Below are 11,558 nucleotides of genomic sequence, written 5' to 3' on the forward strand. Positions count from 1 at the left end.
GAAAACGTATTGTTCCATGACAACGATTATATGATCCAAACTTCAATAAAATCAGCAAAAAGGAAGATACTTCCACATTTCAAATCTAAACCCTACCACCAGAGATTTTGAGATCGTCAATTGTGAATAGTCTTTCGAGATCTCGATCAAAATCTCGATCTAGAATGCCCTTTTCTCCTCCCCATCACTTCCTTCCCATTGTTTTCACTTTTCTCCAATTTTGTCGTTTATTTACTTTTATTTGTTAAAAATTTTTAATTTTGTTTACCAAAGAGGTCTAGAAGCTAAAGCCTATAATGGGCCCCCCCAAGATTTTGACTGAGTGAAAAAGTGAACGGTTGCCAGCTAGGACTGAGGACCATATGAAGTTGGAGAGGCTCTTCTTACAAGGAGAATGGAGATGGAAGAAGCCAACCGACGAAAAGTTGGTCCGCTTTTCAGTTACGCTTTCGTCTTCACGACCTCAGCAGTGAACGCCACCACCAACTCAACTTAACTTAACTTAACCTTTTGCATATTTACGCACGTGATTTTGTTTACCCACTTTCTAATGCCACGTGGATCCATCTCGCCCGCTACTATTCAACGTTTTTTCTCTTCCGGTTTGCCGTTCCCACCAAATGCCTGAAGATTAAAAAGAAAACCACCAGCTGGGCTGGACAGCGACGCTTGCGGCAGATTCGTCACTCTTACGTGCCGGGGCCCGCTCTGACACGTGGACACGTCACCTGGGTTAAAATACAGGTGTCATCTCCGTTATGGGCGGCAAATACGCGTCAACACGTGTACGTCAAAGGAGGTCACCCCGGTGGGCCCTTCAGCTTCTAACGCCACTATTTATAATTTCCAAATTTTCCATTAGATACACAATTCATAGTTTCCCTTCCCGTTTGTTGGTTTGGTTATTATTTTTCAACGATTAAACTAACTGAGATTTTGTAATTTCTGGTGGAGTTTCCGGGTTAAACAAACTGCTTTGCCTTGAGTAGCACGTCTTCTTGGCGGACAAAATGTTATAAATACCCAAGCACCGCTGCTTCGATCTCTTCTTCTCTCGATTTCACATTCTTCGTTTGCGGAAAATTTTTGCAAGCGTTCTTCTCTCTCTCTCTCTCTCTCTCTCTGTCTTTATCTCTATTTATGTTCGAAAATCTTCTGCTTTTCTTTTCTGTGGGCGATTTCTAGGATTCTTTGCGACTTCGATTGCTTTAAAGAAGTTTCGATCTATTTTTCTTTCTGACCTCGATTTCTCCTTTGCTCTCTGCTTTGATTCTTCTTCTTCCCCTTTGTATCCACGGGATTTCGCTTTTCATCCTTTTAAAGCAGAGTCTTTCCTCCCTTTCATCATATCTCGCTTCCAGGAGTAGTGTTGGTATTAGAATCTGAGAATACGATCTAATATTCGCATTTCGAAGCTCCGTTTGTGATTCGTTATTGGTCTATTGAAGAAAGGACTGGTTTTCAGGTGCTCCTGAATCAGGTAGGAAACGATTCTCTATTTCTATCTTTTTCAAACCTAAGCATTATTCGGTTTACACGCAATGCTATCGGATTTAATGTGAGCTATGGAAAGAATCATCCGCGCGTGGGAAGAGCTTCTTTATCTCTGTTTTCTTTTGCTTTGGGGTCTGTTATTCTCTCATTTACTGTTCAACATTGACGAGAAAGAAGAATTTTTTTTTGACGATTTCATGTTTTCTGATTTTTTTTGTGGGATATTCATTGGCCTTCTGTTTGTCCTGTTGACTATTTTCTATTCTTGGTGAGTCATGTGTTTTTGTTTCAAAAGCAGGGCTTCTTATAATAGGAAGAAACGATTAACCAGAAAAGCCTCTTTTTTTTTTCTTTTTTTAGTGAATATCAGCAAAGCTTTATGATATGCGGTTCCATTGATTGGTCTTGTGAGTTAACTTTCTCGGTGCCATGACACGAGGGTTTGTTTTGGAGCTTCTTGTTGTTTTACACCGACTTGGATATTGGGACCCCCAAACAGTTGAGATCTTTATGTTGATTTTATGAATTTTGTAAATTTGAATCATCAATGTTCGTCATGGTGGGTTTGTGTAATTTCTGATTTGAATGCTCTGGAGTAAAGCTGCCGACATTAAACTTAATTATTTCTGCTCTATGAAGCTGTATCTGATCTAAACTGATGTGAAACAATGTATATGTCCTATATCTGTTCTTGTAACTTTTTGTCGATTGCTGTAGACAGCTAGGAAAGATTAGGTCAAATGTCTTTATCATCTTTGTCAAAAAGACTCGGTTCCCCTGGGTTCTTCGTCTAAACGCCTAGCGGTCATTTCCGACTGCTTTTGAATCGATACTCGGTATCAAAGGGAATAATTTTATCAAATTTTTGTCTTGGTTTTGGGTAATCAAAGTTACATATTGTAACCACAAAAGCAAAGGTGCTTTTATATTTTTTCTGATCATTTTAGTTGGTTCTTCCTTTTTTATTTGTATTCGGCAGATTCTAATGCTTCACCAGCCCCAAGTTCATGTGTAGGGCCCTTAGATAATGCTTTACTTTCCTGCTTCTGTGTGGGGGGTATAACGATTTTGTGCACTTTCTGTAACCTTTACGAACTTTTCTTTATCAAACTTTATCATTTCAGTGACCCTTCCAGAGTTGGTTTGATTTTTGAATTGCTTGAATGACCCTTGGCAATAGTTTCCACAAACATTTATTTTCACCTTTGATGAATTACAATTTTGATTTTATTGTAAATGAGCTAATTTATTTTTATATCCTTTTTTTTTTTTTTTTTCATTTTTTCATTTTCTTGGTGTCGTTTTGTGGACATAGACTTAAACAATGGAAATTAACATCAATTTGGTGTGTAAGCACTGTGATCACTGTAGATGAAACTTTAAAATCACTGGGGGAATAATTAATTATTACTCAGGATAGCAACTGAGACTGTTCATGGTTAACATTAATGATGATTCACTTAGATATGGTAAGTACAGACTCTTGGTGTCTAGATGTGAATCGTATTGTATCTGAAGATCGTGAAGGACCTAGACATTTTCTTTCTTATAAACTAAATTAAACTTGTGTACCTTATAGCTCACATGCTTGATTCTCATCAGTTATTTACCTTAGCCCCTTTCTGCATGTTTGTTTAGTTGCCAGATGCCAATAACAGAAGCATGGTTTGTCTTTCCTAGGTTCTGTTCCTGCATTGATATAGAAATGGAGATAGAGAAGGCCTCTAAGAAGATGGAAATTACAATAACAGAGTTTCTTTTGTTTATCTTTAAAAATGTGGCTTTTTATAACAATGAAACTGAGTTTATTTCTTACCTTTGGAGGCATGGAATAAATGCAGAATTCTTAGTTAATTATTTCATGAAAAAGTAGATTTGGTGTTGTTCTCTATCAGAACAATGACATCAACTATATTAATGGATTTTAGCATTTTTCACAAATTATACATTAAATTGTCATTGAGATTTGTCTTTTATTTTATATTTTACTAGATCTTGGAAATCCTGTATTTGAATTGAACGAAATATATGAAAACAGAATGGTGTGGTGTAATAAGGCTAGAGTCATGCACTTTATGTCACAAGATAAATTAATTGATGTTCTGTATTCTGCTACTCTTCATGAACAGATTACTCGACTGCTTTGTCATATCAGTTGGGTTTCTCTCTTAAAAACCCATTTGTTTTTAATGAATTTCAAAATGTCTTTCTTTTCGTCGTTTTAAGTTAAGCTCTTGGGGTCGTTGCTTTGAAAAATTTACAGTGTTTCTTCCTTAATGGTTACCAGTTCTAAGACCATTTTCGTAGATTACTATATTAGCCTGCCAGGTTATTATGTAGACCACTGACATAAATGAGATATTTGTGCCTAGTATCTGTGATATTGTTGATCTGATTGCTATAAACTGTTGAAACTTGTAGAATCTCTTTGTGCTAAAAATTATTCATTGTTATTGATGCAATGATTGTTTCCATTTCTAGTTCTTTTATGGTAATCTAATATCTTTCTTGATCAATCTATCTTGTGTTTCCTCTTACATGCATGGTGTTTACGCATTTAGCAGTGGGCAATTTAATTTTTTCTGTTTCATCATTCCATATCATGTCTTTCTGCTCATGTTTTACCCTAGGCAACTGTTGCCTTGGCCATTTTAGAATGGCAGATAAATGAAGCTGCTGTTGTTGATCGTTTAACAAACTTCCATCATCATTTTTATCTGCTGAGGTTTTACATTTTGAGTATGTTATTTTAATAACTGCCTCTATTTTGTCATGCAGAAAGTTGAAGTGTGCATTTCCTTCTCAACATTCGTTGTGAAAATGATTTACAGGTGCTTGATATAAATGCAGTGTAGTTTTGGAGATGAAAAGGTATAATTTTTTTTATGCATCTTTGTTATGTTTGGGGAATTTCTTGATGCTGGAAGTATATTTATTTTTGTTTAACGCACACTTCTGACTGCCGCAGCTTTCAGGAAGCCTGTGCTTGATGGACTGCTCGCATAACAGCACTGATAAGAAAACTTTGAAGAGGTGGTTTTTCATTGACAAAATGGTTGGGTAAACGTAGCTGAGATAGTGCTGTGTTACATCTGACACCATAAGTCTTGAAAGGACCTGCTATCCCATTTATTACATTCCAAACAAACACTTTAACCATTTCTATTATTCTGGATCCAATGGACTTGAAATCGAATCATTCTGCTCCTGTTCTCACTGATCCTGTTCCCATTAACAATTCAAGATTTGGAAGCATCTATTCCAGTGTATTGCCTTACTCAGCACCAGCAGTAGTGTTCCCCCCTAGCTTGTATTTAACTATTCCTTCATTTCCTTGGAAGAAGCCCATTGCTGGGAAATTTGATGATGTTCATTCCAATGGGTGGCTTGATTCCATGATATCATCCTCACCTCCTCGCAAGAAGTTAACCAAAGAACTGAATGTTGAGGTTGCACCAAATGATGCAGATATTGCTTACAGCTGCTGGATGGTATGTTTACTCTGTTTTTTCAGGTTACTGATTTGTGTTACAGGGAACTTATCTGTGGTAATTGCTCATCCCTCACGCTTATCTTTTATGCAGCTCAAGTACCCATCAGCACTTTCATCTTTTGAGAAAATCATGAATCATGCCAAGGGGAAACGGATAGCATTGTTTCTGGATTATGATGGGACTTTGTCGCCAATCGTAGATGACCCTGACCGAGCATTCATGTCTAACCTTGTAAGACTGTACCCCTTTGGAATTCTTTAAATTTTTATTTTTTTTTTGTCAATTTAAAAAAAGAATTCGAAATTTATCTATGTCTTCTCCTGAACCGTAGATTTTTTTTTTCAGATGCGTTCTGCTGTAAGAGATGTTGCAAAGTATTTCCCGACTGCAATAGTAAGTGGAAGAAGTCGTGATAAGGTAACTGCATGATCTTCATTTTACTGTGAGTGAATTGTAGATGACAATTTCTTGGGTTTGACCCTTGTCTGCACTTTTCTTCTTTTCTAGGTGTTTGAATTTGTAGGGCTAACAGAACTCTATTACGCTGGTAGTCATGGGATGGACATCATGGGTCCAGTCCGAAATTCAATGACCACTGGTGGCCATCCAAACTGCATTAGATCTACTGACAAGCAGGTAAGACGTGCTTCATCTTTACAAGCAAGTGTTAATTGTCAATCATATAGATGACTAAAATCATGTGGTATTTCTTTTCACTTTATTATTATACATGTAGTATTGATCTTCTCTCTTTTGGATGCAGGGTAAGGAAGTAAATCTATTCCAGCCTGCAAGTGAGTTTATACCCATGATCGACAAGGTGTGCCCCTCTGCAGTAACATCTCTTGCAAAGCAATAAATTATGTTTCAGAAGTTTGCACTGTTGCAGTGTAAAAGGAGAGTAGGACATTGATGTTGTAATGTTTGTGCAGGTTTTTAGATCCCTTGTCGATAACACTAAAGACATTGAAGGTGCGAAAGTTGAGAATAACAAATTTTGTGTCTCTGTACATTACCGTAATGTAGATGAGAAGGTATGGTTGGTTACGAATCTAATCTGATTGTTCTCTTCCTCTTAAGATACAGGCTTTGGACTGTCGTTCTATCTAACACAATTTTGCTTTGTTCTGCCCATTTGAAACTTTCCAGAGTTGGACAACAATTGCACAATGTGTCCATGAAATTCTAAAAGACTACCCACGTTTACGGTTAACTCATGGGCGAAAGGTACCAACACAATCAGTTTTGCCTGATCGTGGAGAAACTATTTGCTTGTCATTCTTCTTCCTCATACTAGATGGATATTTTTTTGCTCATCTTAGAAAGCTTATGTTTTATGTGCATAGGTTTTAGAGGTTCGTCCTGTGATTAACTGGGACAAAGGGAAAGCTGTGGAGTTTCTACTTGAATCACTTGGTAAAGTCCACCACACCAGATTGAGTGTATATATTAATGGAAGTTACTTGATGTCATCCCAGTATTCTGTTCAACCCTTAACCTTATATCTACCATTTGTGTTTGTAATGCTGTAGGGTTAAGCAATTCTAATGATGTGCTTCCTATATACGTTGGCGATGACCGGACAGATGAAGATGCTTTTAAGGTAAAGTCAGCTTGGTGATTCTCATGGATTCTTCAGTTTTAAATTCCAGTCTCGTCATGTGAACTAACATTGGCTGGGGAAATTCATACCAGGTATTGAGAGAAGGAGGTCAGGGTTTTGGGATTCTAGTGTCGTCTGTGCCAAAAGAAAGCAATGCTTCCTACTCTTTGAGAGATCCGTCAGAGGTAATCTTGCAGATCAAGTCTTTGAAAAGCTGAAATTATTGGTGTTGTTTGGTAACTCCCACTGGATTGATTTTTTATTTTTGATTTTTGATGAATTCATTTTTTTGTCATCGACAGGTAATGGAATTTCTGGAGTCCCTGGTTAAATGCAAGAGATCAGATGAAGTATGTGAGCATGTAAAAGAGGAGGAGGAGGAATAGGAGCATAAAATAGTCTGCACATAGTAGTACCTGTATGTTCTATAGTTGTTATAGCTAATAAAATCAAGTTGGGCGAGGAGTTACCGGAAGTGTTAATATTTCAAGTTGGCGCCTGGTTTTGCAGTGTATGTCAATGGTTACTTGTATCATCCCTTCTTGTACATGTTTCCCCTCCCAACTCTGATGGTTCTTATCATCTTCTCCCAGTTTCTACTTTCTAGGGTGTATTAAATCATTTTTTTCCTTCTTATTTCTACCAGTTTTGGCTCTCTTCTAGTATTTTCATCTATTCAATATTGTTGATATTTAATTCTTTTATTTATAAATATATATATACATATTTATTTATCCCCCAAAGAAATATTCTGCCTGACTGGGCTTTGTGGCTCCAGTATGTCTGGTATTTGCTTGATTTTATGGACGCAAATTACCAGCCGAATACTGCAATTGCTGAAATAAGGGTTCTTCAGACACATCAGAGATTCAGATTCAAAACCTCTATCAGGGGTGGGGACCAAGATGGGGTTCTCCAATCTCCTTAGAACAATTTGAAAGTCAAGTTCCTCAGAAGCAACAGAGACCCCCCCCCCCCTAACCTTTGATTGGATAGCAGCAGAAATGAGAAGATTTTGAAGTGGCTGAGTGAAGTGGAAGCCAAATGGCCTGGGCTCTGGTGCATGGCCGTAGCTTCAAGTTGCATAAATGGTTGGTAATTATTGTGAAAGATGGACGAAGTGGTTTCGGTTATTTACAAGAAAGACAGAAACAACATAAGTTTTTGGCAGAACTGAATGCTGGCTGTACTTGCAAAACTCAAATTACCTTACCACTCATATTAGTTACTTGATCAATGAGATGAACGAATTGAGTCAAGCTTGCTGATTCAAGCTTTTTAACCATTTCATACCAAGCTAGTTCAATCTAATGTTAGATTGTTCATGCACCAGATTGGATCCCAATACAAGTGAAAAACCCAGTTTTCTCAAAGCCCACCTCTGTTCCATAAAAAAAAAATTCCCTTTCTTTTCTCAAACATGGCCTCCTCGTCTCTGATCCATTTTCAAGCTACCTGAACGTGTTGGGCATTAGTGAGTTCTAAGAAGAGGCAGATGGTAGTGCAACTCTGGAGCTTCAATGGTTAGCCCCTAACAAAATTTTGGGAACTCCACCAATCCTCATCAATTGATTTCCTTAAGAATTTCCTTAAGAACCAATGGGTATACTGAACACACACACTACGTATCAGAACTCCAGAGATATGGCTACATTTCTGCTTCCTTAAAGATTAATTAGTTAAAATTAATACTACTACCTCATTTTAATTCTACCTTTCCTTTATGAAAATTGAAACCCTTAAGAACACAAATTGAAAAAGAGAGTATCTCTTGGAATTCTTTTTATTTTTCTTCTCATTGAAAACCAATTGAATGTCTCTATAAATTCTTTACTTCTAAAATTACCTTCATTCATTAATTTAAGTGTATATAAGTGAGGATATCTATAACTAAAAATTTATTACAATTACAATTTTGTCTATTCACTCTCTTGATTTTCATTACAATTACAATTACAATTTTATCTATTCGTTCTCTTGACCCAGATATCCCACTTCCCACTCCCTAGGAAATCAAGTTGAAAAAACTAAATATTTACTTTGACAATTATCTCTCCATCTTCCAAGAAATAGTCTTGGAAATCCATGAATGTCGTTGTGGTTTCAAAAAACTAAAGGTTGCATTGAATCTCAATAGTTACCAAATTTTGCCTCTATTGTATCTTCTTAGAGGTGGCTCATTTCTCCAACATGCCTTCCCCAGGGCCACAGAATCACAGATTGCAGAGAGCAAAAACTCAAAGCTCCGATCGCAAGTTCGAATAGTCCAAAATGTGTTCATGCCTGAAACTAAAGATCCCATGAGAGCTCTCTCCGTCTCTTTTGATTCTTTGGGAACTATCGGACTAAAACCTATTGTAACCCATTGTTATGCATTTCGTTCATGTCTTCTTTGTTTTACTTTGCTGCTTCATCTCACGCTATTTTAGCTTTTCACTTGCACCTCCAAGTTCCCAAAGCTTCGGAAAGTCATAGAGCTAGAGCAGTAGAACAAGCCCAGTAGGCATTAACTAAGTATCTTCATTCCACTTGATCCTTCTTCTTTTTTTCCTTGGCTGAGGCAAGAACTCCGTTGTTTCCCTCTTTGATCTCATCTCAAAAGTGGAATTCTCAGGGTCTAATTATTTTAGGAATTTACAGAAATTCTTGAGGTACCATCCATCGACAAGATTGAGTTTTTCTTTGAGAGTATTGGCATTAGAAATCAATGGTCTATTGTCAATCCACTAGTTCTTCTTATCTGAAGATGGGAATATTTTGAAGGTTGCTCATGTGCTTTATGCTTTTGGGTTCTCCTAGAACGCGCTTGGAAGCTGTATAATGAGGGAATTTTGGTTGGCCAAATTGATGTGTTATTTGATGATTTGGATAGGGTTTGTCTTAAATTTGGTTTAGTTGGTCATGTTAGTGGAATGTGTTATTCGTGGCGTGATATTTGTAGGAAAATTAGGATTTTAATTGTGCTAGGATGTGAGATGAGAAAGATAGGGGTACTCTTTGGCACGTGACATAATATTTTTCTTCATTACTTAGATGAGTTTCTGGTGCAGAAAGTGGAATTCTTTTGTCGATTTGGTGTGAATAAGGTGTATGTGGCTTTGTTGCTTCTCGAGAACCCTGATATTCTAAACTATGACCTAAGAGAGCCCTATGATATCGGTTTGATTTTTTGAAACATATTGGATTGAGCAAAGAGCAATTGGATTCTGTTGTTCGTAAGTATCCACTATCCATATGTTTTGGGCACAAGTTGGGTAATTTGCCACATTTGATAATTAATCATGGTTCTTCAACGAGATCATCAATGGGGAACATCATCTATTAACTTATTGCATCACAAGTATTCCTAAAGAAGATTTGGATGTTGAGTTTAAACATCAACTAGATTGAATCCAAAATGCTTGGAATCACAAGTATCAGATTGAGAAATTGAACTTTTTACTCGGAATTAGGTTTGGAGAGAATGTCTCAACAATGAATCTCTTATCTTTATTACATGGTTCATCGAAAGAATTGCAAGAGAGGTTTGATTGACTCTTGCGACTAGGTATTGACTTCTGCAAACTCTATAAGATGATAGCATTGAAGCCAACTATCCTCAACTAGGATCCAGAAATGCTTGAACAAAAGGTGAACTTCATATGCAAGGAGGCAGGGAGCTCACTACACGACCTTGAGATTTTCCCAGCTTGGTAGCATTTTCATTTAAAGAATTGAATCAAGCTAGGGTTAGATTCTATAGATGGTTTACAGAATGGATGCGAATCTAACTGATTATTCCATTGCAAGCAATTTTGCCACTTTCAAAAAAAAATTCTTTGTCGTCTTTACAGAGGTCACCCACTGCTCCAAAACAATTCTTGGGGGTGTTTCTCACCTAAAAGACCATCTGATAGTGAGCAAGGTGACATGATTTATATTGTCCCAGACTTGGCTGATAATAACATTGATTAACAGTAGCAAACATGATACTTGCAGACTTCTATGAGAACCAACATTTCGTCTAGCTATCTCAATCTGAACCAATTTGTTATGGATTCATAATTTATAATGAAAGATTCAGCCTCTCTATATGATAAAGTAAAGGTACGTCTACAATCGAAGAATAAATAGTAGCCAAAAAAAATTATATATATATAATTTCATATACATATGCATAATTTTTTTCTTGCCCCTTGTTTTTTCAGACCAAGACACAACCTCGCTGATAAAAAATTATATTTAAGAATACATCACACGTGCATGTGTACATGTGTGGTTACTAGTGTATAATATTATATACACACACACTAGTAACTTCTTGTGCTTTATATGCTAAATAGATTGTGCTATAATAATGAAATAATTAAATTTAGTTGAAATGGTACATTCAAATAAACAAAAAAAAAAAAAAAAAATCTTAGTATTTAATACATGAAGATTAGTTAAACTTATCATAGCTAATTTTTTTCAATTTTTATATTTTTACATTTTACATTTTATCTTTATATTCGTCTAAATCAACTACTTGTTTCAGCTTATCATCTTCATTTTTTTTAGATCTACAACAATGGCCTTCGATCTTATGTTGTATCTATTTCTACTATCGAATTTGAAGTAGAACGACTGCATCTGACCATGACAATAATCTAATTTGTCTTTTTGCTGTAAAATTCGATTAAAAAAATATTAGATTTCTATTGAGTAATCTAAATTGGTATTATAAATATATTATTTTATAATGCATAAATAGATATTTTATTTACCTTTTCTGGCGATGTTGCATATTCAGTTGTTGAACAATCATCAATACTTTCTATATATCAAACATTATAATTGTTATTGTTCCTGTAGAATCTGACACTATAAATCTTCCTATAAACTTGTGAAAGAACAATGTATTGTTAATTAATAAAATCACAATATAAATTTTTATTAATATAAATTAAAGTTTAAAATTTTATTGTAGTGTGTATTTTACATTTTTG

At 36.0% G+C, this 11,558-nt stretch overlaps 1 protein-coding gene and 1 pseudogene across 1 annotated transcript; both read left to right on the forward strand.

Annotated features, from left to right (window-relative positions):
• The first annotated feature begins 882 nt into the window (after nt 1–882).
• Nucleotides 883–7,338, forward strand: LOC149029565 (putative trehalose-phosphate phosphatase F). Its single transcript, XM_089141953.1, has 13 exons — nt 883–1,480; nt 4,273–4,365; nt 4,463–4,985; nt 5,079–5,219; nt 5,334–5,405; nt 5,496–5,624; nt 5,752–5,808; nt 5,921–6,022; nt 6,138–6,215; nt 6,335–6,404; nt 6,521–6,591; nt 6,684–6,776; nt 6,894–7,338. Exons 3-13 carry the CDS (start codon nt 4,674–4,676, stop codon nt 6,975–6,977), a joined length of 1,209 nt encoding a protein of 402 aa, XP_088998079.1. The 5' UTR covers nt 883–1,480; nt 4,273–4,365; nt 4,463–4,673; the 3' UTR covers nt 6,978–7,338.
• A 2,165-nt stretch (nt 7,339–9,503) lies between these two features.
• On the forward strand, nt 9,504–10,545 carry LOC149029566 (transcription termination factor MTEF18, mitochondrial pseudogene; annotated as a pseudogene).
• The last annotated feature ends 1,013 nt before the right edge of the window (nt 10,546–11,558 follow it).

The sequence above is a fragment of the Hakea prostrata genome, chromosome 1, assembly GCF_041222555.1.
Source record: "Hakea prostrata isolate BN-2017 chromosome 1, UWA_Hpros_2, whole genome shotgun sequence".
Classification (NCBI taxonomy): domain Eukaryota; kingdom Viridiplantae; phylum Streptophyta; class Magnoliopsida; order Proteales; family Proteaceae; genus Hakea; species Hakea prostrata.

Bases quoted from the DNA above. Each gene is read 5' to 3' on its own strand.
- LOC149029565 (XM_089141953.1), top strand. From the start codon at position 4,674: ATGGACTTGAAATCGAATCATTCTGCTCCTGTTCTCACTGATCCTGTT. The intron at 5,406-5,495 runs GTAACTGCATGA...CTTCTTTTCTAG, and splicing joins GTGGAAGAAGTCGTGATAAG to GTGTTTGAATTTGTAGGGCT. The intron at 6,023-6,137 runs GTATGGTTGGTT...GAAACTTTCCAG, and splicing joins ACCGTAATGTAGATGAGAAG to AGTTGGACAACAATTGCACA.